This window comes from Elaeis guineensis, chromosome 5 (assembly GCF_000442705.2).
Source record: "Elaeis guineensis isolate ETL-2024a chromosome 5, EG11, whole genome shotgun sequence".
In the NCBI taxonomy this organism is placed as follows: Eukaryota; Viridiplantae; Streptophyta; class Magnoliopsida; order Arecales; family Arecaceae; genus Elaeis; species Elaeis guineensis.
The window spans coordinates 109,932,970-109,959,926 of record NC_025997.2 but is presented as its reverse complement, the minus strand read 5'-3'; the positions used below and the strand labels follow the sequence as shown (position 1 = coordinate 109,959,926).

Here is a 26,957-nt window from a genome sequence, read left to right as displayed (position 1 = left end):
AGTTCTCGCTAAAACTCCTGAAACTCACTATTGATAGATGTAAAAAAAAAAAAGAATAACAGAAAGGAGAATAGACACAGAAAGAAAATTGATCGGACTAAACATATAAAAAAGAAATAAGAGAAGGAAGGAGACTAGCCTGCAGTGACACAGGAGATGAGAATGATGATTCTACAGGAAGTAAGAGCGGCGATTCAAAGAGGAGCCGCCGGCAATCGAGAAAGTCCTCGAAATAAAGAAGAGAACCAGAGGAAAAAAAGAAAGGCTTAGAAGAGTCAGGAAGCATGAAAGAAGAAGACAGGAAGCACAACCTCCTTTTGTAGGCACACAAAATCAAAATTGTCTAGATACCAAATCCTATCCAATCATCCAATGACTGACACTTGGCATGATTATGTTGGCATGTAAGAGACATCAGCCGGCCCATTAATGATTTGCAAGAGAAACGAGGCATACTACTTTTTGCATTCTGCCAATCACCTTCTAGTCATGATTACTCACTGATATGACCGTTCACTCCACCCAAGGACTGCAAGCACCATTTCGATGAGAAGGACAGTATGTCTTCGATGAATCAAAATTTATATACTCCCTTCATCCGCACCGATCTCGAGAGTAGAGGGCATATATTGGAAAGAAATTTATCATCAAAGATATGGATTAGTGGAATGGTAGGTGGGGTGATATGCAAGACCGATGTCATAGCACAGTTCGGAATAGAAGTGTTCAATCTCGAAAGAATATGTATTTTTCTTGTACTATAAAAGAACCATCTGAAGTCATTCAGTGCATAACTTGAAACCTATTGATCCTAACTTCGGCCTCATTTTGACTTCAACCTCAAGTCTGTCTCAGTCTCCATAACAGCTAACATTCGACATCTGTCCAACATCTACAGACGATTGAACACCTGAACTAACCGATCTTCGACTTTCGTCGTAGGTATACTTCAATCCTTACTGAACTTTATCTCACTCAATGTAGTTGGCTCCAGCCGCTTCTTTCCTTTGGCACCCATTTCTATTAGACCATGTCGAAAGCTCAACAAAAAAAGTTGATCCGATCCAATCTAATTTGCGTCCCTATTTCAAAATTCAAAAGCGCCCGTGATATTTAATTGGCTTCAGAACAAATAAGATATGTGTATCTACCCGATCTCAATAATTTTGATTAAAAATTTCACCATATCGTGCCAGTCGGCCATGAAACCTGCCTAAAATAGCTCTCTAACCCTCGCCTACAAAAAAATCTTCAAATAATCCCCAAGATATGCACGCACAATCTCTTTCTGTACTCTTTCTCATCTATTTATCTATTTATCTTAAATTAATCTGATTTGAATGTCAGAAGATCTCCACCAGAACCAACTCCGATCAGAACTTATCTTATAGATCTCTCTTTCAGAAGGATGCACCACCACTCTAAACTTTTCAATTGGATCTCAAATTTCAACAATAATATATATATATATATATATATATATATATATATATATATATATATATATATATATATATATATAAGAAAAAGAAAAAAAAAAGGAAAGAAAGAAAAAAAAGGTGCACTTGCTCAACTAGCCCTGAGCCGACTGGTTACAAATCTCTGGAGACTGCTTATTGTCATATACGCTGTTAACCTCCCCCTTAGGTTCCCTCTATAGTTCGTAAAATTCTAGATGGCAAGTACACACCCATATAGCATCCATTCTATGGGCTCGTACAACCGTATCCTTCATCGCAATCGAGACGGGCAACTCAGTCAGATGACAAGTACACAAGCAAACACATCGTATTTTGCACTACTTTCCATAATTTTTATTCATAACCAACTATATACGGAAACAGACAGTGGAGCATCCAAGCACCATTTGCATGACTGCAGCTACAAATACACATACCATGCTCACCCAAAATAAAACCATCACATACTACCAACACCCAGCCCATCAAAACCTATTACACCCAGCAGCACCCGAACCACATCCCGTTCTCCAACCCTTCAGCCGTTCACAACGGTACCACCTGCATCAACCACAGCATAACCCAACAAATTATAAATAAACCATGAATAAAACATTACTTCCAACCAGCAGACAAGCATGCATGCAACGGGAATTATTGGTCGACGACGTACCGTTGGGGTGGATGACCTGGCCGGTGACGTAGGAGGAATCCTGGCAGCAGGCGAGGAAGACGTAGGATGGCGCGATCTCGTGCGGCTGCCCGGCGCGGCCCAGCGGCACCTCCTTCCCGAAGTTGGCCACCATCTCCTCCGACATGGAGGCCGGGATCAGCGGCGTCCACACCGGCCCCGGCGCCACACCGTTGACTCGTATCCCCTTGCCCGCCAGCTGCAGCGCCAGCCCCCTCGTGAACCCCACGATGGCCCCCTTGGTCGCCGTGTAGTCCAGCAGCATGGCATTGCCTTTGTACGCGTTCACGGACGTCGTGTTGATGATGCTACTTCCCTCCTTCATATACTTCACTGCATGTCTGCACCAATCCAGCAATATTATCTTGGTAACTACCATGATGATGATGACTCAACAAACAAAGAGACAGAGAATTCATGATGATGACTTGGTTGTAAGGAAGTAGGAGAAGATGTTGGTCCGGAAGACGCGCTCGAGCTGCTCCTCGGTGATGTTGGTGATGCAGGTCTTCACATACTGCTCGGCGGCGTTGTTGACGAGGATGTCGATGCGGCCATACGTGCCCGCCACCTCCTCCACCACCTTGCGGCAATTGTCCTCGAAACCGAGGTCGGCGGGGATGGCGATCGGGTCCTTGACGTCGGCTCCCTTCTTTATCTCCCGGAGCATCTGGAGGGTGTCCTCTGCATCCTTACCCTCCTGTGACTTGACGTAGGTGAACGCGACGGTGGCGCCCTCCATGGCTAAGCAGTAGCATACGGCGCGACCGATGCCGGAGTCGCCTCCCGTCACCAGCGCCACCTTTCCCTGCTCACCAAGCCACCACCACGTTAGAAATAATTCAAACCAAGTGAAGGAAGGTAATTCAAGGCCAAAAGAGAGGGAGGGGAGAAGAGGACTTGGAGCTTGTTGGCGGCTTTGTAGTCATGGAGGACGGCTTGAGGGGTGGGTTCCATGACATGTTCCTTTCCAGGCTGGCGCTTTTGGGTTTGGGGAGGGAACTGCTGGCCACCTGAGGCCATGGTGGCGAAAGAAGGACGAAAAGATCTTCGGCGAGGCTCGTAGCCTGAGACTGGTTGGACTGGTGGATTTTTCTTAAGAGAGGAGAGGTGGGTGGTGGTGGTGGGAAGTAGAGTGAAGGATAGAGAGAGAGGTACGATGAGAACAGACCTTAGAACTGTGGGTGTGAGGTAGAAGAGCATACAAAGCGCAAGAGGCGGAGAGAGGATGATGCGGTGGAGATGGGGAGAAGGAGGGGGTTATAACAGAGAGGGAGAGGGGTGGGGGTGTTGGCACGTGTGAAGCCGCGTGGCAGGAGAAGCTGGTTTACCTGGCCGTTGAAGGCACTTGGATCCGGCGCACGCCGCACACGTCGCGTGTGGGAGTGGGGAGCGAGCCTCGTTGGACCACGTTAAGGATAAATCATGAGCGGTGGAGTGGATGTATAAAGGGTTTTTTTGGCCTCCCTTCTCACTCTTGTCTTGCAAACCGGGATAATGATAAATCGAGACATCCATATATGGAAGAAGCTTATAGAATCCTATGTCTATAGTTTTTCCAGAAAAACGGTGGAGTGGATGTATAAAGGGTTTTTGGTCTCTCTTCTCACTCTTGTCTGCCAATCCGGATAATGATAAATCGAGACATCCATAGAAGAGCTTATAGAATCCTATGTCTATAGGTTTCCTTTTTCAGGTTAAACATAGGACGTGTGCTATGGTCCACAAAATTTGCTAGTCAGTCGGCAGCATGGTCCATGACTCCATCTCAAAAATTGTCGATAATTAGTAAAGATATAAATAGAAAGATTTGTAAGAATTGATAATACTTCTTTGGGGGAATTGTATCTCTACAAGTAGATGTTTCTCTTCTCAAATTCTATCTTCTCATATTATCAGGGAGGTCTAGTTTTTATTTTTTTAACTTTTTATTGATCAATTTGTCTATATTCATATGTTTCTCTCAAAAAAATTATATTGCTGTATAAGTTATTTTTTCATAAACAATATTTATTTATGAAATAGACAAAAATACTTGCCCACTTGAGAGATAGATTGATTGTTTTACCATCAGCAGATAAAGTAGTATCCTTTTTTATTTCTAAAAATACCCCTTCTGATCATGATACACTAACAAATCCTAACATTTCACTTGCTCTCTTCATCTATAATGAAGATTTACAATATTACAATCTATTACTAGGTACAGTATTTTCTTTTAAAAGTCAAGTCTTTTCTTATACTGTTACTCATCGTTGGATTTTTTTTTTTCTTTGGGGATCAGTTCTTATTTTTCTTATAAAAATCCTTTCTTTGATCCCCATATTTTTCATGCCAGTAGGTTTCATATACAAGATGAACCCAACACCTCTCTTTTTTTTTTTAGTTGTGGTTCGTAATGGCACTTGTCCTTAAAATTTAGAGGATTGGCATTTTGTTGTGAAAATGTTACCTGAGAAATGACGATCTATTCTTTCTTTCTTTGTTTCTTTTAAACCCAAGCATTGAAACATCTATGTTAGATGGTTCGAATTTGTACAAATGTCCATTGCTGGGCTCCCATTCGTCACTTTTTTTTAGTACTTGTTGCTTCTGATCTCCGTGCCTGAGGTCAGACGCCGAGGTAAGGATGGCCGAAGTGACCTTATCGCTAGAGCTCCATCCGAATACTTACAAAAAATCTTCATCGGGATATTCTCCTGTAAAGATCCTCTGACACTCAAGTCAAAAGATAGAGAACAATGAGAAAGAGAGAACGGAAATTGAGAACTTATTTTGAGGATCTCGGAGAGCTTCTTTATTTATAGGAGAGGAATCGGAGTCATATATGTCTCCAAGTCATGCTTGCTTTCTAGATTTGATGTGCAGATTGCACTATAAGAAAAAAGATTTTTTGGACGGCACTTTGCCATCGCAAATAATCAGTTGCCGTCGTAAAAGCATATTTGCGCTGGCTTTGAGACGGTATTTTAACCGTTGTCATTTCGACCGTAATAAAAACTCCACGATGGAGAAATACCATCGCAAAAAAATTTTTTGATGACTTTTTATGATGGTAATTGCTTGCATCGTAAAAGGACATCATATAAGATGTATTTATGATATTTATTTACAATAAAAAATACTGTTATAAATAATATTTTTCTATAGTATTTTACCGTCGCAAAAAAGTATTTCATTTTTACGACAACTATAGCCATCATAAATAGTAGTAGTAAAAATTTTTTATTACAACACTCCACCGTCGTAAATAGTAGTAGTAAAAAAAAATTTTTTCCTTACAGCACTTTGCCGTCATAAATAGTGATAGAAAAAAAAATTTCTTTACAGCACATTACCATCGTAAATAGTGGTAGAAATTTTTTTTTTATTATTTTTAATATATTATTTACGACGGCAAATACCATCACAAAAAATATAAATTATATTTTTATTAATTATATTTATTTTTTTTATTTTTTTATATAATTATACCTGTGAACTTGTAACCATTATTGATACATCTGCTTATCAATTAGAGAGAAAATAAAGCATAATACTCAAATATTGAAAATAAATCTATTCAATCAAAAATAATTTAAAATATATTTGTCCAATATTAAAAATTTATTCAAATTTTGTTTAAACATAACATAAGTATTCAAGTACATGTCCATTATCAAAAATACAATAAAAAGCAAAATAGAACATAAAATTTGCTTACTTCGCCTTCATGAAATTGTACCTAAACTTGAAAATAAATAAAAAAAATATATTACTTTAATAAATTATTATAAAAAATGATAGTTCAAAAAAAAATTCGGATAATAAGAATATCATCACAAATCTCATCAGGCATCTGGGTGAATCTCTCATTTTTTGATGTATGTGTTTGGTGAACACTAGATGCATTTGCAACCTATATATTATAAAAAATTAAAAGATATAAAATTAATTATAAATAATAATTAATTAATATATAATATAAATCTAATTAAATAAATAAATCATACATGTCCACTACTGGATGGCACCGAACGAGGAATACCTATTGAGCTGTGCGCAAAACATCCACTCGCTATCTGAGCACGCATCTAATGGAGCTGTGCCTCCAAGTAAAAAATCTTGTCATCAAACTTAGTCCAAAGCTCATCTCGAATCCTCCTAATGGTCTCCTCTGATGGTGCCTGAAAAGATTGCTCATGCAAATATCATCTTGTCATGCTCGAACTCCAAGTACGCATCCATCCATGTCCATCTTCTCCCATCACCTCTACAAAGATACGATCTTTTAGTTCTGGTGTGCACTCATCCTCAGATATCTCCTCAAGTCGTCATTTCATCTCCTCCTGTAATAAAAAATTATAATATTGATATTAATATGTAAAATATATTATATATAAAAAAAATTTAAATTATGTACTCACAATACACTCTTGCACATCCACATCAATGACACCCTGCTTTGAAGTACGTGTTCTAATAAACACGCTTAATCAATCTGTTTCTAATCCCTCTGCTCCCATCTATTAACATAAATAATCCAGATATATATAAAAATTTACACTAGAGTTATATTTAATATAAACTTATAATATTCCAAATATACATTTACTCTAATAATAAAAAATGAAGTTCTCTCTGTCTTATGCAAGCCTCCCAACATCTTTCTGTTATTTTTGTTTCATGCATACCATACCTACAAAAATTATTAATATAATTAAAAATATAATATATTTTTATTATATGAAAAAAAATTAATCACAAAAGAACAAGTACCTGGACATCTTCTTATCCCCAATAACGAACAAATACCTCCCACTGATCAGTTTTCACATACAGAGAAGGTCTAGAGATAAGATTTTCTTTCCTCTGGTGCTCATCATAGTAATGACGTTTGATATAAGATTTTCAATCCCTCCATATCTCACCAACCAACCTTAAATAATTTTCTTTATATTCACTAGGGGCATTTGTGTTATCCTATAAAATTAAAATTTAACAAAGTTAGTAATTATATAAAATATCTAAATATAAAAGACAAGAGTTATTTCATATACAGATTTCTTCCTATGTTTAACAATGAATATTTAATATAATTTTTTTAAATGCTACTACATTAAAAATATAACCATTGAAAAAATTATGCTGCTACATTAAAAACATGGGCAACCAGTAATTTGAAATTCCTCCGATTTTTCATCTCTTTCCAAATATAATCTAGAATTAAATACATAATTATAAAATAAAACTTATAAATATATTTTACTTGCACCTTTTTCCAAATGTGATCTAGAATATACTGGGGTATTTCTGTCCAAGACGAATATATTAATGGGACATATGTCCTATTTTTCACTATTACTCCTAATTGACTCTTGAACTTACTTGCAATGGACCCACAAGGTGGCATATGAGCATCAAATATCAAAGAAAACTTCTGACCCATGCTCCAAAACTCAATACCATGAGCTATGCCTCGACCTCTTCATCTAGAAGTTGACTGACTCAAATTACCTAATTAGTATCCAAATACAATAATAAGATAAGATAGTACAATGATTTTAATTTTTTACGATGGTAAATCAGCCGTCGTAAATAGTTTCATCGTAAAAAAAATCTTTTTCTTGAATCAATTGATTCGAAAAAAAAAAAATTTTATGGGAGACTTGATCACGAAGGAATCCCTCTTTATCTGAATTTTTCTAATTTAGGAGAGAGACAGATTCTATCTAAAATTATAGTTTGGTCATGGATGAGCTAAAATAGCTCATCCGAAGCCGAGGTGAAATCCTCGATCGAGGACAAGGACTGAAAATAGCTATTGCTGGCTCGATAGGGTGTGTTCAGCAACTTTCAGATCTATTGTATGTACGTGGTCTGACCACTGTCCATCTTCATAGTTCGGCCAACACGGAGGATGCATCTAGTCGAGGCTGAGGTGGAGATCCATAATAGTACTAATTTTTAGCATATAAAGTAGAATGACTAATTATATCCGGTTGCCATTGCTAGATGTTGATGAATTCAAGCAATTTTTTCCTCTTTTCCTTACATGTGTTAAAATGAATGCATTTTTGATTGTTTTATCATACCCTCATATCATCTAGCCCCTCCAAGTTTGTATAAATTGAAAGTCTAGTTTGGTATGAGAAAACTAAGCCACATTCCTACCCGAGTTCAAACTTAAAGTTTTTCATGATTTGGGTCAAGCTTAAGCCCAAAAAGTTTTGGAAAATCCAGACCCAAACCTGGTCTAGACCTTATTAGGCTAACTTGAAAAAAAAAAAAGCGATCTTCTCCTTCTCTACTATCTACAATATACCTCCTCATCCGTTGTCAATGCTCCTCTACTGCCTATGCTCCACTGCTATCTACAGTTGACCTCCTCTACTACCGACGCTCTCTTCTCTCTTACCACGACTCCACCATCTGCTCCAACCGCTGCCTCACCACCGACCCCTCCCTTCAACTCCTATCCATCCACCTACCTGCCATTGCTCTCATCAGATCCATCCCTTCAAAGATTGGGGAGCTCTCCTCTCCCCAATTCCTCTACCTCAGTGTCAACTCCCTCTTTGTTACCCTCCCTCTTAAGCTTGGTAACTATCCCTCCCTCACCGAAGTTGACCTCACTGGCAACTTACTCTCCAACTCCCTCCCTCCCTCCATCCAGAACCTCTATGACTACTTTATATCCCTTCCCTCCACTCAACAGCAACAAGCTCTCCAACACCATCCTCAATCCCACTGGTGAAGAGGAGAAATCAAATGCTAGGCTTCAAAAGACAGAAGTTTTGGGAGTTGGGTTTCTATTAGGACTCTTTGAGAGAAGAGGAGCTTAGGTTGTCTAGCAAACCTATTTGTCTATTCTTGATTTTGGTCTAAGCTAAATTCCTAAATGATAGACCTAAATGAACTAGGCTGGATTCCTGTCTGAATTCAAGCTCGGGCTCAGGCTAGGCCAATTGTATATTTGAGCCCTATCCGAAAAGAAAATGAGCTCTATATCCAAGTCAAAATCTGACCTAATATTGTTTGAGCCTAGGCCATATAGCCCGATCCGAAGTCGGGTCGGGTTGAGCCCATTTTCTGCCCTAATAATAAGTGTACAAATTGGGCATGGAAGTACGAAGGATATTATAAAAAATATGGATAGATATTAACAACTTACTTGAAAATTAGTAATACAAAGGTATATCGGTAATATATTTTTGAATAATTTTTCAATGCATAAAAAATATGGATAAATTATTTCTTACCTAAGGTTGCTTGGATAATACTTATCCAAGAAAACATAGGTACTTTTCAAGTAAGTTTCATGCCCTTCAAAGAATGAATCCTAAAAGATAACCACATAGGATGCAAACTCTTCTTAAATATGGTACATATACTTAGAGCTTGTTGGACATCACTTTTATTTCTTATTTTTAAAAGATAAATTTATAAAAATTAAGATAAAAAATGTTTAGAATCAAATATGCAATATTTATAAAAAAAAATATTTAGTTATTGGAGAACAATCAATATATTTCTAATTTTGAATTAGGATCAAAAAATAAAGTATTAGGTGAAATTCTTTTTTGGTGTCAAGAAAATAGCTAGAAATAGTCATCAACTCCTGATAAAAGTAGAAGAATAGGATCTATTATAGGATATATACTACGTAACAAAAAAAATTAGGAAAAGTCCATATATAATGAATATTTTTGTTGTTGTTGAAATAAGTTCAACTCTTATTGATATAATAACTATAAGTGAAAGAAAAAATATTATCTATGCATATTATTATGTATATCCCATAAGAAAATAAGTAAGTTTTTTCTATGATTGATAATTGTTCTAGTTTACCGATTCTTATCTTTTTTGAAAAGAACAATATAAAAGTAAGAAATCCTAACTTTTAATATTTTTAAAAATAAGAAACTCATATTTTTTACCACCATCGTCATTATCTTAATTGCCATAGCTGACACCATCATCATTGCAGCTACTCTTGCCACCACGGCCAACATCATTATATCATTGTAGTCATTGTCACCACCTCCACCATATTGTTGGGAGAATCCCTTACGAGTGTGGAATACAGATCTTCTGTCCAAGATTGCTAACACTAGTAACGATGTCGATACTGCAACAGAAAGAAAGAAAAGAGATATAAAAAAGATAATTAAATACATGGATCGGTCCAAGACTTATCTCCACGGGACATACAAGTTTCACTATAAAAAAAGAACAAATATAAGAGGAGATCAAATCCTCTCAATCCTCATACATCAATCTCTCTCTCAACAAGAAGCACAAAAGACCCTTACAATACTCTCAAAAATCCCAAAAGAGACTCTCTACTACTCTCCTAAAATCCTCAGCCCGTGTCAGCCACTATTACCTCTCTCAGCCACTACAAGCTCTTCTCAGCCCATCTGCCTTCTTTTATAGAGCCCAAATCAAATCCTAGTCGAATCCAGTCTTCTGTTAGGACCCAAAAATCTCTTCTGGCCATTCGATCACCTCCGCATGCATTTCTCACCATTCGATCACACAAAACAACTCACAATTGTGCCCTCAACCATCGAATCACGTGTTCCCGCACGTGGATCACGCATAGACCGTGCGTGGATTGCATAAAGTGGTCTTCTGGATCATGCGGTGGACCGCACGATGCTATGGGCCGCACATGCTACAGGCCCCCCATGCGCCTGCGGGCCGTGGGTGCCAGCGGGCCTGGGTGCCCGCAGGCCGAGCCTGCAGGCCTATGCATGGCTATGAGCCGCGCTTGTGGGTCTCCTCCATCTTGAGCTTCGCTGCTGTAGATTCTTTTACTGTGGATCGAATTTTGATGCATGAAAATCCAACAATCTCCATCTCGATTTAACATTCGGCCTCCACATAACTTTAAGAGCTTCTGAATGATCTCGCCTCTATACCCTAGGACAAATATCTGACTGCTCATAGATGGACAAATATGAAAGTCGAGCTAGGCTGCTTGATCCCATCTCTATCATATACTGTGATCTGTCTGACCTGAGACCTGCTCAAAGTAGCCTCCTACGATAATAAAAATTTTATCCTGCGACATCACCTATCATCCTCCCGAGTCTCCCATCTTGTGCCCAATCCACCTATACCTGAAACTTCACCTCACTCTGAGCTCCCACTGGCACCTAAAGTTCCATCTCGCACTGAGCTCCCTATCAAGAGGTAATATCCCCCATACCTCTTCTCCTTCAACACAACCCTACTGCCACATAAAACTTTCAAGATTCCATCAACTCTCCATCTGTAGCTACCTAAATTCAGTCTGCTCAGTGAAATTAGATTACTCCTGAAATTGGGTATGTATCAGATTTCATCCAATTTCTTCACTGCTTCATCATGAGTCTGTAAGCTGACAATCTCAATGTCCTTGATCGCATATCTCGATCCATTCGATAGATGAACAATGCCCTCACTGCTCTCTAGAAAGTCAAATAGCTCCTCTCTGCAACAAACATGATGAGAATTTGCAGAATCTAAAATCTACTATGAAAAAAAAGTAGATACCTCATCAGACATCAGAAGAACATCATCACTTTCTTCTGTATTGCTATCTTGGACCACCATCATAGTAGCCTTCATCTGATCTCTGAGCTGTGGGCGATCTCTGACTCGATGCCCCAACTCATCACATTAGTAACATTTGATCTTACTGAAGTCCTTCAACTTAGACCTAGATCGTCTACCTTGCGATCCTTTGTCCCTTCATCCTCTACCACCATCATGTCTAATCACTGTCAAAGCTGAGTCACCATCTGAACTCGAAGCTCGATTCTCCCATTTGAGAACCTCAATTTGGAGAAGTGTAGAAGTAACTTCATCCATCTTGATGGTGCTCTTCCCTACAAGAAGAGCAGTCATCAAAAACTCAAAAGAAGGGGGAAAGCAACAGAAGCAAGACCAATACTCTGATCTTCTCCTCAATCTTCTCACCAATGCTGAGGAGATCAGTGAAGATCTTCTAAAACTTACTGAGATACTCCTGTACTCTGCTTCTCGCTCATCCACAGCTGGTAGAACTAGTTCTAGAGGAAGAGAGCATTGATGAATGATTTTGCCATATACATCTCCTCGAGCTTCGTCCACATCATCGTTGAAAAAAATTCACTAAATATATGGATCACTACATTATCCATCAAGTATAAGCGGATCGTACTCACCACCTCTATCTGGAGCCGCTTCCAATCCTTCTCCTTCATAGTAATCAGCTTCTCCTTGCATAAGAGAGTATCAATCAACCATTGTTGGATAAGCACATCCTTCATCCTCACTTGCTATAGGAAGAAACTACTCTTCCCATTATATGATTGATCTCTATCTTGATTGAGCATGTCTTCTCTATTTTCTTCAACCTCGATCAACACTGCCACAACCTGGACAACTGCGTACTCTGATACCACTTGTTGGGAGGATCCTTCACGAGTGTAGAACACGGATCCTCCATCCAAGATCGCTAACACTAATGACGATATCGATACTGTAATAGGAAGAAAGAAGAGAGATATAAAAAAGGACACAATCAAATATATGGATCAGCCTAAGACTTACCTCCATGAGCCATGCAAACTTTGTTATGAAAGAAAGAATAAATATAAGAGAAGATCAAACTCTCTCAACTCTTATACATCAATCTTTCTCTTACTAAGAAGCATAAAAGACCCTTGCAATGCTCTCAAAAACTCCAAAGAAAATACTCTGCCACTCTCCTATAATCCTCGACCCGTCTTAGCTACTACTACCTCTTTCAACCGTTACAAACTCTTCTCAGCCCGTATGCCTTCTTTTATAGAGTCCAAATCAAGTCCTAGTCGAATCCAATGTTCTGTTGGGACTCAAAAACCCGACATGTGTTCCTGGCTATTCGATCACCCCTACATGCATTTCTAGCCATTCGATCGTGCAAAACAACTCACAATCACGCCCTCAGCCATCGAATCATGCATTCCTAAATGTGGACCGTGTGAAGCAGTCTCCTGGACCATGCAATGTGCTAGGCCATGCATCTTGTAGGCTCCACTCTGGACCACACGTGCTGCAGGTCCCCCATGCGCCTGTGGGCTGCGGGTGCCAGCGGATCTAGGCATCCGTAGGCTGAGCCTGCAAGCCTGGCCTGTGGATCTCCTCTATCTTAAATTTTACTGCTATAGATTTATCTATTGTAGATCAAATTTTGAGACGTCAAAATCCAACACATATTGCTAAAACCTCCGGCATCACTATTTTTGCTGTAACTATCACTCCCTTGTATCTTCATGGCATCACTATTGTCATAGTTGTTGTCTCTGTTGCATCATTTGTGTTATTACCGCAACCACTTTGCTCCTGATGCCACCACTCTTCACTGCACCATCATCATCATTTTTACCACATCACAGTACCACCATCATACCTGACATTAACACCATTATTATATCTACTACCTCTACCACAACTACCACCTTGTTCGCAAGCACCATTGACATTTATTTTTAAAAATATTTAACTATACAAAATATTTTTTTTAATATATTAGAAAACAAAGATAGAAACATAATTTCTATTTCCATTATATAAGTATGTATCATATGATGCAAAACATTTGGGATTCTGATGATACCTTATGCCTTTTATCACAAATGACAAAGAGGAAGCTAACTAGCTCAATTACTGATGGATGTTGATACTAGTAAGCATGTTCAAATCCCATCCTCATCCATTTCAGGTCGGACTTGCTGTCGTCCTTGTCCTAGGAACAGAAAAGAATAAAAGAATGATCGAATGAATGAAAGAAAGAAGAGTAACTGCTTTGAATTACCCTATGGCCTAATTTACATATTTAAGTATTTCTCAGAGTCGCACATTAGGCTATATATGCCTACAGAAGCAAGTAATATACACTAAAGCCACGTAGGTGTGTTGAGTTCATGGTCTCCCTAAATCACTTCATTCTTTCAGTAACAAAGTTTAGCTGGTTGCACCTACGAAAATAGCAAAGTGGATTACTTGCAATGTGTAATTGAGCTGCATAGCAAGATCGAGTGCTGCTACGAACCTTATCTTTCTTACGCTACCATCAAGCATATCCTCCACATATGAAACAGAATCTGCTGCTTCTTCTTCTACTTCTTCTTCTTCTTGAGACAAATAGGTGATCATACTGTTCTAATATAAGTACAGTCCAACAAATCAGAATATAAAATATTATACAAGGCCTATGAGCGATTGTTATCTTGATGCTACATTCACTCTCCGGTGTAATCGGCAATAAAATAAGTAACTCAATCTACGGAACAAATCAATTTCTTAACAAAATATAATACCGTCAGTTTCTTCCCAATCTCTTGGTTTTCCATGGATTCTCATTTTTCCCGTTTTAAAAGTCATTAAGGCCATTAGCCAATGGTCATATGCGCATTGGACATATGATGGACTGTCATGTGAGCATTTCCATTGTATAATAGATTAAACCAATAGGAGAGAAAAAGCAATTCCCTCTCAAAAGCTCTCCAAAATTGTTGGGAAAAAAAACACTATAAAATTGAAACATTGTATTCTTAGATGCATAGCTTTAGTGGGTGGTACAGTCCTCACATATTTCTCCCCATTTAAGCTGTTCTAACATCTTTATTAGGCTAAAGGTCGAAATCAAATCACAAACCCCAAAACAAAATTATGCTCAATTCAAATGACCTCATGTCATCTAGTCCATATATGTTATAAGCCAGGTTTGCCTCTAATATCATTTATCACATTTCAAAACTTCACCTAAGTAATTAGTTAGAAAGTATTATTTAGATTCTTTAGTTCTGTATAAGTATCTAATATGAGACTAAACATATGCTCATATAAATTCTCACATATGGTTAGTAGCATATTTGTACCTTTTAAAAGGACCAAAGAATTTTCAAGATTACTAGAGAAAACATAGAAAAAAATGAGAGCATATTTGGTTGTATTCTCAAAATTATGTAAGATATGACTTGATTCACAGGGACATACAAAACGTAGGAGCTGCACACGTCAAGTAATAAAGACGAGAAATTATTAGATAGACTCATTTTATCGTAGGCAAAGTCAATAAAAAATCTATACATCAGTTGATTGTTCATTAATTTTCATTTATGATAGATCATGATTGGCTATGAGATAAAAAGGAGCCAATCAAAACTCACAAAGCACTTGGCCTCTATCTAATAATTTCTCTAGACAGACTCAAGTCAGGCAAGAATGGTCCACATAGACAGGCTCAAGTCAGTCCACTGAATTGAGTCATCTTATCCTAGGCAAGAATTTAACCTGCTGGTATTGTGATGCATGCCATGTGGACCATACAAGGATCAGATCAAACGGCCAGGGTGAATCACAATTCCTCACCTCATGTGAGGCACATTGTATGGGGGCATTGGATCCATTCCCCATGTGGATCATGGATACATGCAAATCGTGGGGAACTGCAATCTGAATACATAAAGAGTCCTCTCCATTCGTAACCCGAACAAAGAGTCCTCTCCATTTTATCCTCTGTAAACTGTGTTTTTTGGTATCAACTGGGAATATATAAAGACAAAGTAAATCTTAAAAATTCCCACCATAATAATAATACCACATGACGTACCTGCATGTTGGGAATGGAAAGCCTTGCAGAACCCTTTTGGAGGAAAAATTTCCGTCAAGGCCAGGAAGTAGCAGGCAATAATTGTTAAGTTGTATGCATCAAAGAACTTGCCATTAATCCATACATCAAGATTAATATGATTTGTACAACCACACAGGATTGGTTAGTAGAATTGTAATGAGCTCAGGGTGGGTTGTTGAATTAAAACATAAACCATACAAGGTCCAAAATCTGCCATATGGCCTGAGCATCAAAGAAACTGAATTTACGACCAGAGGGAAGGGGAAACAATTGTATGATTGCAGAGATTCCACCAATCATATTAGCAAAAGCTTTATAACTGTTAATTCACTCGGTACTTACAAGAAACAAAGGGAAAAATGCTACAAACTATTATGATAACAACCCTCTTACTGCTCTTGGTTGCTCCTTAATTAATTTCAAGAGAGTACCAACATCTGAGGGCAAATAAATGGCTTTTGGGTTTCACGAGTCGTGGTACCACGTTCCTTTTCCCCTTTTTTTTTATTTTTTATTTTATTTTTTTTTTTTTTTGGGGGTAAAGATGCTACCACTTGTTGATATGTAATATCATAAAGCTTAGCTGAAATTCTCTCCTGCTATTGGAAGCCACGACGTATGAACTTGTCCTTCCAAATTTGAGCCTTAAACAATTTTTGGCAGCATATGATGTAGTGCATGGGTTCAAAAGGTCTTCCATCCACCTAAGCAATGCAAGGGAATTAACATGCTATCATCCTGGCAAATTGTTTGAATGCAAGATCTTTATGTTATTTTTTAAGCAAAGGAGAATTTTCAACTATTCAGTCAATATAAATGGGGAGAAGAAAGGAATTTGAGAACAATAGGTAACAAACAAGAGGCAAGATGGGAATCCTAATGAAGCTGCATCTAAGTAGTCCAAATAAATAAAAGCAAGCTAGAAAGTATGAAAGCTTGCTTTTCGAAACAAGTAATCTGAAAATGACCCAAGAAAAAAAGGGTTCATTTCAAGATAGTAGACAAAGGGAGAAAAAACTCTTCAATAGGTTCCTTTTCTGTTTGCTGCTTCACAGGTCCTCTCATTGGAACATCTGAAAGTACAAGACAATAATTCAAGCAAGCCCATAACTGTGGCAAAAAAACAGGACCATGGATTACGGAGGAAAAGGAAGGTGGAGAACCTCCAGAATGAGAGGACTGTTCCGTTATAAAGAGAGAGGGGAAAGCAGTGGAGAAATAGTAAGGAAGCAATTGCAGACCAAAAGAATGAGTTTAAAAACCAGAAAGAATGATGCATTAAAACCCAAGGTGAATGATATAAAAAATAGTTGATGAGAATGGCCATAAAGTTTATGCAAGAATAAACTGATGCAAATAGGCAAGATCCTGATAAAAGAATTTTCAACCTATTCTTGGAGGCAAATGTTGAAAATATGTAGGCACATACTAAATGTCATGGCTGATGGATACCCTATGCCCATGTAGCGTACGACCTACATGCTCGGGTTTAAAATTGGTCAAAGACAAGAATTTTTGGTGGAACTTCACAAATCCTGATAGAGGCAGAGCCAAGGAATCTTATACTGTTAAAAGAAGATATAGAAATGATAGCTTGCTGCTAAAATTGTGGAAACACAAAGCATTTGATGTTGATGATCATGATGCACTCGTCAATGGCCTTAATTTTTCACTTCTTCTTCCTCTCTTGTTAATGATCCCCTATCCAACTCAGTCATCCATACAAGCCAAGCGGATCTGCCCCCAGCCACTATTTTGGAAACTCCAATCAGCTAAACTATGGAGGGCTAGGGAATCTAATTGACCAAACATAAGTGGCCAATCAGGCAGCAACATTATCAGGAAAAGAAGAGAGAAGGTAATGGCAAGATGAGGGAATTAACACCATCCGCTCAAGTAGCATTACTGCAAATGTCAAAATACATAATAGTAGAAACACAGATCTAGGTGAACCCCTCCAAAAACTTTCTCCTTGCTCAGCCTCTGACATACAAAGAATGTGACACAAGTTCACCAGCTGGGCATCACACAGCCTTAAGAAAACCAAAGATGATAATAGTCATTTTGCCAGGTTATTTAGAAAGATTCAATACATCATATGGATGATGGATGTTCCAGGAAGAAAAATATTTTTGTTGTTGGAGATTGACTTGGTGGAATGAAACAGCGAGTGCCTCCTTTATATAGTCTAGTGGGATGAAAGGGAAGCAGATAAAGAGTGGAAATTTTCAATATTAATCAATTCTACAGCGACAATACTGCTGTTTCATTCAAAGACAATCTATAATCCTTTATTTGGAAAGCGCGCAGTTCTTATGCAACCTCATAATTACAACAACAAATCCTACAAGAGCTGCAAATTGTAAGTATGAGGGCAAATGATTAGTATTAGAGACCAGTGATTTCATACAGTGAAATGCAAAGGAATCAGAGACAATGTAAACTACCGTAATGGAAATTCTTTCTTTTTTGTCAGCAGAACTCGAAAATCCATAAGACATAAATAAAGCATGAAGAAAATCAGTATAGCAACAAAACTGCCAGAGCATTGTAGCAGAAGATTAAATCAAATCCTCTCTTAGATTTATTGCATAACAAAATTCCAACATAATAACTAGTGCAAATTACTAGCATGATACATTGCTGGTCTGAAAGATGAAGATATCAACTTAGACAGATTTCTAGACCTTTCCCTCCAACTTCAGCTTTCAAGCATTGAAATCCACATGACTCAAGCTCAGCAATGACTTTATCCACAATCGTGCTAGATAGTACTGATCAATGTGTCAAGGTACCATTTGATAAAGGGCAAAGCACACAAAACCTAATCAATTACATATATATTTACAATAATAAAACTACTGATCAATGTGTCAAGGTACCATTGGATAAAGGGCAAAGGACACAAAACCTAATCAATTACAGACATATCTACAATAATAAAACTACACATGCACATACAGGGTCAGGTTAAAGTAATACATCCTGTAACTTTTATAGAGGTACACCTTTTTTTCTGAATTCGACAATAGAGTCCCACATCGATGATCAAAGCAGTTGACTGTGATATACTACTTTGCTTACACACCAAAAATTATATGATTTGAGGACTCCTAGTCTATGCATCAAGTGATCAAAAAACATATACCATTTCACATTGTTTAAACTATCCAATTTTTGACCACTTAGATGCATAAGTTAAGGGTCTCCAACACATTAATTTTCATCAGCAAGCTATTTACAGGAAGTACATGTCACATTTAATAGCTCAGATCATCAATGTGAGACCCCCATCATCCAATTCAAAAAAGGTTTAACTTTATAAGAGTTACATCATATGTAACTTTAACCTAATCTATAGATATACATATTGTGTTTATGATTCAACATGCATAGCTAATGATCAAGCAATGCCACACATGTTTCAGAATGATGTCTTAAAAAGGCAGCCATTATGGAATAGCATCAAGCAATTAGCTATGATGATTTTTGGGCAATTGTTCAAGCTAAGACTATATATGTATAGAAAACATAAGATACAAAATGTACAAAAGAAAGAAAGTGGAGGGTGAGAGCTTCTCATAGTGAAAGACAATTCTTAGAGGCTTTAGCACCGATTCAGCAAGTCCCACATACACAAGTTTATCTACGGGACCATTGAATTATTAGACAATGTTGTTTACTAATCATTGCCTTAATATCCCCAAGACTGAATGTATCTCCAAGTATCCAAAATATCTTCGATGGAAAGCATCCATTTTGAGTAATATATTGCCATTTATGGATACAGTAAATGAAGGTATCAAATTATTGACAGTTATGAACCTTGTTTAAGCCCTTCTAAATGTTTTCCAACTCAAACCCAATATCCTCACTACCCAGTTCCTACCAAGAAAACCTAGTACTTCAGCTTGTTGTTATCTCTAAACTAGGAGAAATCCATGAAACTCAATTCCAGAAATTAAGAAGCTTTGCCAGTCTAAGGGATTGAAAATACTTTTGGATAGAATGAATAACCCAAATTGTCAGCATATCTGTAGCTGCATCACTTTCAACCTCAGCTAAAGAGGCAAGGAGGAAGCAGCCCTTGTACATTACTTTAAGCTACAAACTTGATCCTATATATAGCATTGGCTTTTTAGGTTAGTGTATGATGATATGTCTAAATATTGATGGCTGATAGGTTGTTTTGCAATACTCAAAATGTTTTATTTCTTTCCTTGCAGATATGCCAGAATAGAAATGAAAAAAACCAGTTAGCATCATTAGCAATAGTTGCCATCTCCTTTTGCTCCATCACTCTTTCACACAACTTGACAGCATGTCTCACAAGTTTAGTTCCATGACTGACATAAACTCAGTTTTCTTTGTCAATCTTAGGGATAATACAGAATACTTCTCGATATTTCCTTCAATGCATTTCTTAACCAAATTGTCATTTTGTTCTTATGAAATTCTAATGTTGGGTTTAAACTCCTGATCATCATCAATACATATTCTGCAAATGAACTTAAAAATCAACTAGTCGTCCTGTCAGCTCTTTAATCAGATCATATACAGCTCGACACATAAAAAATTAGAAGTTTCAACAGTCACGTCTTGATCAAAAACTAGGAAGCAGAAAATATTTGCAAGTCATAGCACTAAATTAGTAGTGTCAAGTTTCTTGCTTTTCACGTGACTTGAGTGTGGTTGGGAAAAGTAATCTTGAAAGTTGGCACTGTCTTCAATAAAGAAACAGAAAAGATTACTTGTAAAAAGCTTAATTTAAGAGAAAGCATGGACTTAGAACCTTCTATTGAATATATGATGTCTATGAGGGCTCAAAAGCAAACCACGTGGACAGGTTATGATAGCTTATTTAATTCGTGTACAGAGCATACTGAATCCAAACAAAACAATAATTGACAATATACTTTGGAAAACAAGACAGAGAATACTAAGTCAGATGAGTCGATGGACAACTGAAGCACTAGATAAATTCCTTTCACAAAATCAACTCCTGTCAAATGATAAATAGATAAACACATGCTAAATTAAAATATGGTGTTTTCAATAAATTATTCAAGTAAATTAGCAGTTCAACATTCAACTGGGATGTAATTTAGGAGGTGAAGGCCATCATTCAGATCCAGATACAAGGCAAGGCAAGCATATATGTTACCATAAAAGCTAAACAGTGGCCAGCATAAAGTAGAATAAGAAAGGATACATGTAGGCAGCAAAGTCAAAACACAACCTCCACCACCAGCTCCGGTAAGCTTGGATGCTAACTTATACTTTAGTGTTGTTCGAAGCACAGTTTCTATAGAAGCATGGCTGACTCCCATGCACTGAAGTAAACCTTGGTTCATTTCTATTAGCTCTTCTATCCTCTCTTCCTTTGAGGTGACAGATACATCATCTGGATCAGGTGACTCTATGATGGTTGCGAGCTCCTTACTAATAGAATCAACTGCAGTAAACACAGCAGCCATAGCATCCGAATGCCTAGAGGCTCTTTCAGATACGCCAGCAACCAAAGCCTTTGTATTCCTTCCAACCTTTGTATTAGTGATGAGCATTCTAAGAGGTCCACTAGATTTGATGTGAGCCAACTCGCCCAACCTGAACTTGATCATTTTGCCTGTTACATATGCATCCACACTTGACACAGTAGGCTTCCTTAACATATAACATGTGATGTGTGCAGCATTGGAAGTTCATGAACATGAAGAGGAGGTAACCAAAAAATTGTAGAAAGAAAAGAAAAAGAAAATGTGCAGTTTATATCTGTCCCATAATTCCAATAGTGGAGAAAGATGCTCATCTCCAAGGCTCGCAATAGTCTAAAACAGCACGTACGCATGACCAAAAAAAGAATAGTTTATCAAAGTGCTTCATAACGTTACACACCATAAGTGCTTACATTGTTGTCAAGACATAATAAATTAGCCAAAAAAGAATAATTTGATGTGCTTGATAATGTTACATACCGTAAGTGCTCACAGTGTTGTCAATCCCAGAAGGCCTCCCATGTAAAATCTTTTCACCTTCAAATGCCCATTTGTTCACCAGCTCGAGCTCACTCACCTTTAACGTAAACCACTCATTTTGCAGGTTGTTAATGGAAATGGCACCAGAAAGTATCAGCAGAGCTGCTGAGAGAGAAACGCAGAATGAGGCAGACGAACCCAAACCAGAGGCCATCGGAAGTTCTGAGGTGACAACCACTTTCCCAGGCTTAAAACTAGCACAAAGAGGAACTCTAAAATTACGACACCCAAATTGAACCAGATACTGATCTCAGAAAAGAAAACATGGAGACATAAAAAGAAAATAGTATTGTGCCGCATAGGTTAATACCCTTGGATTGAAGTGTAGAGATAGAGGAACGCCGAAACCCCTGAATAAAGCCAAATTTTAGCTTCCGGAATGTTTTGCTGCTCAACTAGGCGAGTTATCAATCTCGTACACTCCATCGAGCATGACCTTGGAGATGAAGGAACCGGGCTAATCTTCTCCTCCAGCACTTCCTTTAACCTCGATAATGGCCAAGAAAACACCAAACTCAAATCTTTCAGCTCAAATTCAATTGCTCCATCATCATTCTCTGAGAAAACAACAGAAAGTTGCGACCTTTAGCGTAAAACACAAACATAATGGAGCACCACTTGCTTCCAAAACCCTATAAAGATTGGAAAACGGATAACCATTACTCACACGATCAGAAGAAATCATTGCTGTATATCAGCCACAATAAACATAAAACACATAAAACACAGGATACGACAACCAGAATCCAATGAAAGGAAGAGGAATCAAATATCGACGCCAAGAAAGCAAAGAAGGAAGAGATATCAACGTTGAATAGAAAAAGCAAACATCAAATCATGTCGTCCATCGGCTTTTCTTCTATATATAATCATTGATTTCCTATCGAAATAGCGGATGGGAAAAGAAAGAGACCTGAGGAGGTGGGAGCGAGGCAAAAGGAGGCATAGGTATAGAGATCGATGGCGGCAGCAACGGCGGTGGATCCGTGGACGACGGCGTGCTCGCCGGAGAGGATGATCTTACCGGGGGCTCGAGCTCTGACCTCCATTGGGTACTTCCCCGATGGAAGCTTGCTTGCGGGCGCGGGGAACGAAGAAGCTGAGGGCGCCGTCGGCGGGGAGCCACGGAATGGGAGGAGAAGCAGCCAACGGGCATTCAATAAGAGCTTCCAACGTGACTGGAGGGATGGCAACGGGTAGGGTACCCGCAAAATTTGCCCTACCCGTGCCTGAATCCGTTTAAAAACCTACCATCCGAACCCGATTACGGAATTAACCAAATATCCCAATTTTTTATCTATTTATGGTTAATTTTTAAAAAAATATTAAAATAATATTGAGTTCAAATTATTTATGAAAATACTGTTCAAAAGAAAATCGCTTTTTCAAAGAGACCAGAGAATGAGTCGTTTTTCGATAGGACGGCTTTATAAGTTGTTCTTTAATAGGACGATTTTTTACTCTCCATTAACTTTAGAATATAAATATAAATAAATAAATATCTTTCTATTTGGAATCAATAAAAATATCAAAAAAATTAAAATTCTTGAGGATAAGAAGTCAAAACTTGGACTTTAGTTCAAATTTTTTTCAAATCCGAAACTTTTAAAACTTTCCTTCTTCAGAACGAATAGGTTAAAAGATCTCAAAATTTATTAAAAATTATTTTATGACTCACTAACATCCAAAGATCAATTACCATCAATTTTAATTTTAAAAAAATATATATTTTATATATCTCTTCATATAGGTGCTAATTTTCTGACTTATTAACTACTTTGAATAAAACTTATCTTGCCAAAATTTGTTGAAGTCAGTTAGGCATAATTTTTTATTATCTATCGTTACGGATTTTAAAAATTTTCTAAGTTAAAAAACTAGCATCTATATGGAGGGGTATATAAAATATATTTTTTTTTTAAACCAAAATTGAAGATAATTAATTCTTGGATATTAGTGAGTCATAAATAATTTTTAATGAACTTTGAGACCCTTTAACCTATTCGTTCTGAAGAAAGAAGGTTTTAAAAGTTTCGGATTTGAAAAAAAAATTGAACTAAAGTCTAAGTTTTAACTTCTTATTCTTAAGGATTTTAATTTTTTTGATAATTTTATTGATTTCAAATAGAGAGGTATTTGCTTATTTATATTTATATTTTAAAGTTAATGGAGAGTAAAATAAATAACGATATTAACTTAAAATAAAAAAAATAAATAAATGTAAATAAGACACAGAAAGGGTGACTTATAAAACCGCCTTATGAAAGGACAACTCATTCTTTGATCTATCTGGCTCCTAGCTGGCGGTCAGATTGGTGAGTTGACAAAGAAAGTCACCTTTTTAAAGAGTGACTTTCTTCTAAACAGTATTTTTGTAAATAATTTGAGCTCGATATTATTTTGATAATTTTTTTAAAAATTAACCATAAATAGACAAAAATTCTAAATATCCTAAACATGCCCCATTTAAAAGTGGTATACCTATCAGGCATCCGAACCCACCTGATTAACCCTCATTCATATTCATATTATCATAGTACAGAACTCCAAAAATCATAAAGTTTTGTAGCCGAAGAAGATTCCTTTTGATCAAAAATCCTCAAACTCTACAAATATCATGCTTTTACCAAGATTAAGCTCTCAAAATCTGAAGAGACCAAATTACACCACTGAATTTTTTATCTATTTATGATTAATTTTTTAAAAAATTATCAAAATAATATCAAGCTCAAATAATTTATGAAAATACTGCTCAGAAGAAAGTCATCCTTTAAAAGGATGACTTTTTTTGCCAACTCACCAACCTGACCACTAGCTAGAGGTCAGATGGATCAAAGAATGAGTCATCCTTTGATAAGACGGTTTTATAAGTCGTCCTTTGACAGAACGACTCTATGAGTCGCCCTACGAAAGGGCGACTCTATAACTCATCTTTCTACTAATTTACTCCTCATTTATTTTACTCTTCATTAATTTTAAAATATAAATATAAATAAGCAAATACTCTCCTATTTAAAATCAATAAAAATATCAAAAAAATTAAAATTTTTAAGAATAAAAAGTCAAAATTTAAGTTTTAGTTCAATTTTTTTTCAAATCTGAAACTTTAAGAACTTTCCATCTTCAAAATGAATAAATTAGAGGGTCTTAAAATTTATTAAAAATTATTTTATGACTCACTAACATCCAAAGATCAATTACTATCAATTTTGATTTTAAAAAAATATATATTTTATATAGCCCTCCATATAGGTGCTAGTTTTCTTATTTAAAAAATTTTTAAGATCCGTAACGATAAATAGTCGTAAATTGTGTCCAATTGGCTTCAACAAATTTTGAAAAAATAAATTTAATTCAAAATAGTTTATAATTTAACTTTTTGAATTATAATATATTATCATATATTATATTGTTATATTATTATTTATAATATTATATTATAAAATATTAGCAGATGATATTATTTTATTATTATATATTACTATAATATTATATAATATAATATTATGTTATTATATATTATAATATATTATAAATATTAATATATAATATATTATAATATATTATACTCTATTATTATATTATTATAGTATATCAACTTATAATATAAAATATTTTATTATTATATATTATTTTATTTATTATAATATATTGTATTATATTATTTAAAATATTATATTATAAAATAATAATATATGATATTATTTTATTATTTTATATTATTATAATATAATATATATAATATTATAGTATTATATTATAACAATATTTTATATTAATATAATATAATATATATTATATAATATAATTATACATAATAATATAGCATAATATATTATATTATTATATATTATTATAATATTATAATATATTAAAAATATTAGACAATCTCAAACTCCAACCATATAACCTGTATCAAGATCAATAATTAATTTTATGTAATTAGCATAAATTGTAACATGTGCTTTCAGATGAAAAAAGTTTGTCACATTAATTACAAAATAATGTAATCCAATAGTTGATTACAAAATTTTTTTAGCAAAAAAAATATACAAGTATCATAACTATCGAAAGACGTATATATCGAGAGACTGGGGTCTCCTGTGTATCCATCTCTTGTAAACGTATGTCATCTCTGACCACTGGCGTAATAGCTCAAACACAGTATCGATCGGTGGGGAGGGAGGTAGGGGCTGCTCATCGAGTCGATACGATGTGTCTCCCGATTCGCTCATCCTCATGATAGAGACGCATCATCTACGAAGAAGTTAAAGTCCGAGAAGCTGGGGTATGAGATATGCTGGGCATATGAAGAGGTACACGGATCATCTACCGATGGCACAGTCTAAAGTCGTCTATCCTCTGACACAACTCGCATAGTATCGACAAGACCATCCATATCAGCAAGTGCTCGATCTTTGCATCTAATAGTGATCGAATAGAAGCTGCTCTTTGTCGTATAGTATAGCGACGTGATCCTCTGAAACTGTCAGTATGAAAAGAAAAATAAATATTATTCATAGGTATACCAATAACAACATAACAAAATGAGACCAAAGCCAAATGTACTTACGATAATGTCCATCACACTGTTTGAAGGACGGAATCTCATCTCGGACCGCTCACTCATCAATGGCGAGATGAATCACCTAGTGATGCTCCTGTACTACTGCAGATATAGATCATAATAATCCATCATGAAAAATATGGGTGGAGCAACCACAATCAAATCCTCCCGTCGCTCCCATGCATCAATATGCTCCCGATGCTCTCGAACTCAATCATGGCGATGCCGTCCTCATCGATCCAAACGATGGAGAGCGTCACAAATATCACAAGGTGGGGGGACATCCTGATGCATGCCAAACTATCGCATCACGTGCTCCGAACAATAGATCTCCACGATATCAAAGCAAATGAGAGGTGCACATATCCTCCATACATGCTAATCTGATCGACATATCTCAGACAATACGATCAATATCTTTGATGTATAAGGCACCCACAGTATCTGATCGTCATGCTGCTAATCTAGCTGATCCCTATAATAAATGACTGTGTGCGGTATCGGATTGCTAGCATCAGTCAGTCGAGTTATCCACCTATCCAAAACAAAGTCATTATGTTATTATATGAAAATA

General features: G+C 36.6%; 2 protein-coding genes across 2 annotated transcripts; both read right to left on the bottom strand.

The window, feature by feature from the left end:
• Nucleotides 1-1,791: 1,791 nt before the first annotated feature.
• LOC105033685 (NADPH-dependent aldehyde reductase 1, chloroplastic) lies at nt 1,792-3,395 on the bottom strand. The gene is made up of 4 exons (XM_010908578.2): nt 3,052-3,395; nt 2,580-2,959; nt 2,134-2,492; nt 1,792-2,021 (listed from the first exon to the last, which is right to left on the bottom strand). The coding sequence occupies exons 1-4, from the start codon at nt 3,352-3,354 to the stop codon at nt 1,999-2,001; spliced, it is 1,065 nt and encodes a 354-aa protein (XP_010906880.1). The 5' UTR covers nt 3,355-3,395; the 3' UTR covers nt 1,792-1,998.
• Nucleotides 3,396-18,342: 14,947 nt separating this feature from the next.
• LOC105033684 (mevalonate kinase) lies at nt 18,343-22,972 on the bottom strand. Its single transcript, XM_010908577.3, has 5 exons — nt 22,730-22,972; nt 22,127-22,373; nt 21,757-22,010; nt 20,994-21,407; nt 18,343-18,555 (listed from the first exon to the last, which is right to left on the bottom strand). Exons 1-5 carry the CDS (start codon nt 22,863-22,865, stop codon nt 18,446-18,448), a joined length of 1,161 nt encoding a protein of 386 aa, XP_010906879.1. The 5' UTR covers nt 22,866-22,972; the 3' UTR covers nt 18,343-18,445.
• Nucleotides 22,973-26,957: the final 3,985 nt, after the last annotated feature.

Coding starts and splice junctions, on each gene's coding strand:
- LOC105033684 (XM_010908577.3), bottom strand. CDS start 22,865: ATGGAGGTCAGAGCTCGAGCCCCCGGTAAGATCATCCTCTCCGGCGAG. Junction 22,374..22,729: donor CCTCGCTCCCACCTCCTCAG/GTCTCTTTCTTT, acceptor TTGTTTTCTCAG/AGAATGATGATGGAGCAATT. Junction 22,011..22,126: donor CTCTACACTTCAATCCAAGG/GTATTAACCTAT, acceptor TCTTTGTGCTAG/TTTTAAGCCTGGGAAAGTGG.
- LOC105033685 (XM_010908578.2), bottom strand. CDS start 3,354: ATGCTCTTCTACCTCACACCCACAGTTCTAAGGTCTGTTCTCATCGTA. Junction 2,960..3,051: donor AAGCCGCCAACAAGCTCCAA/GTCCTCTTCTCC, acceptor CTTGGTGAGCAG/GGAAAGGTGGCGCTGGTGAC. Junction 2,493..2,579: donor TCCTACTTCCTTACAACCAA/GTCATCATCATG, acceptor GGATTGGTGCAG/ACATGCAGTGAAGTATATGA.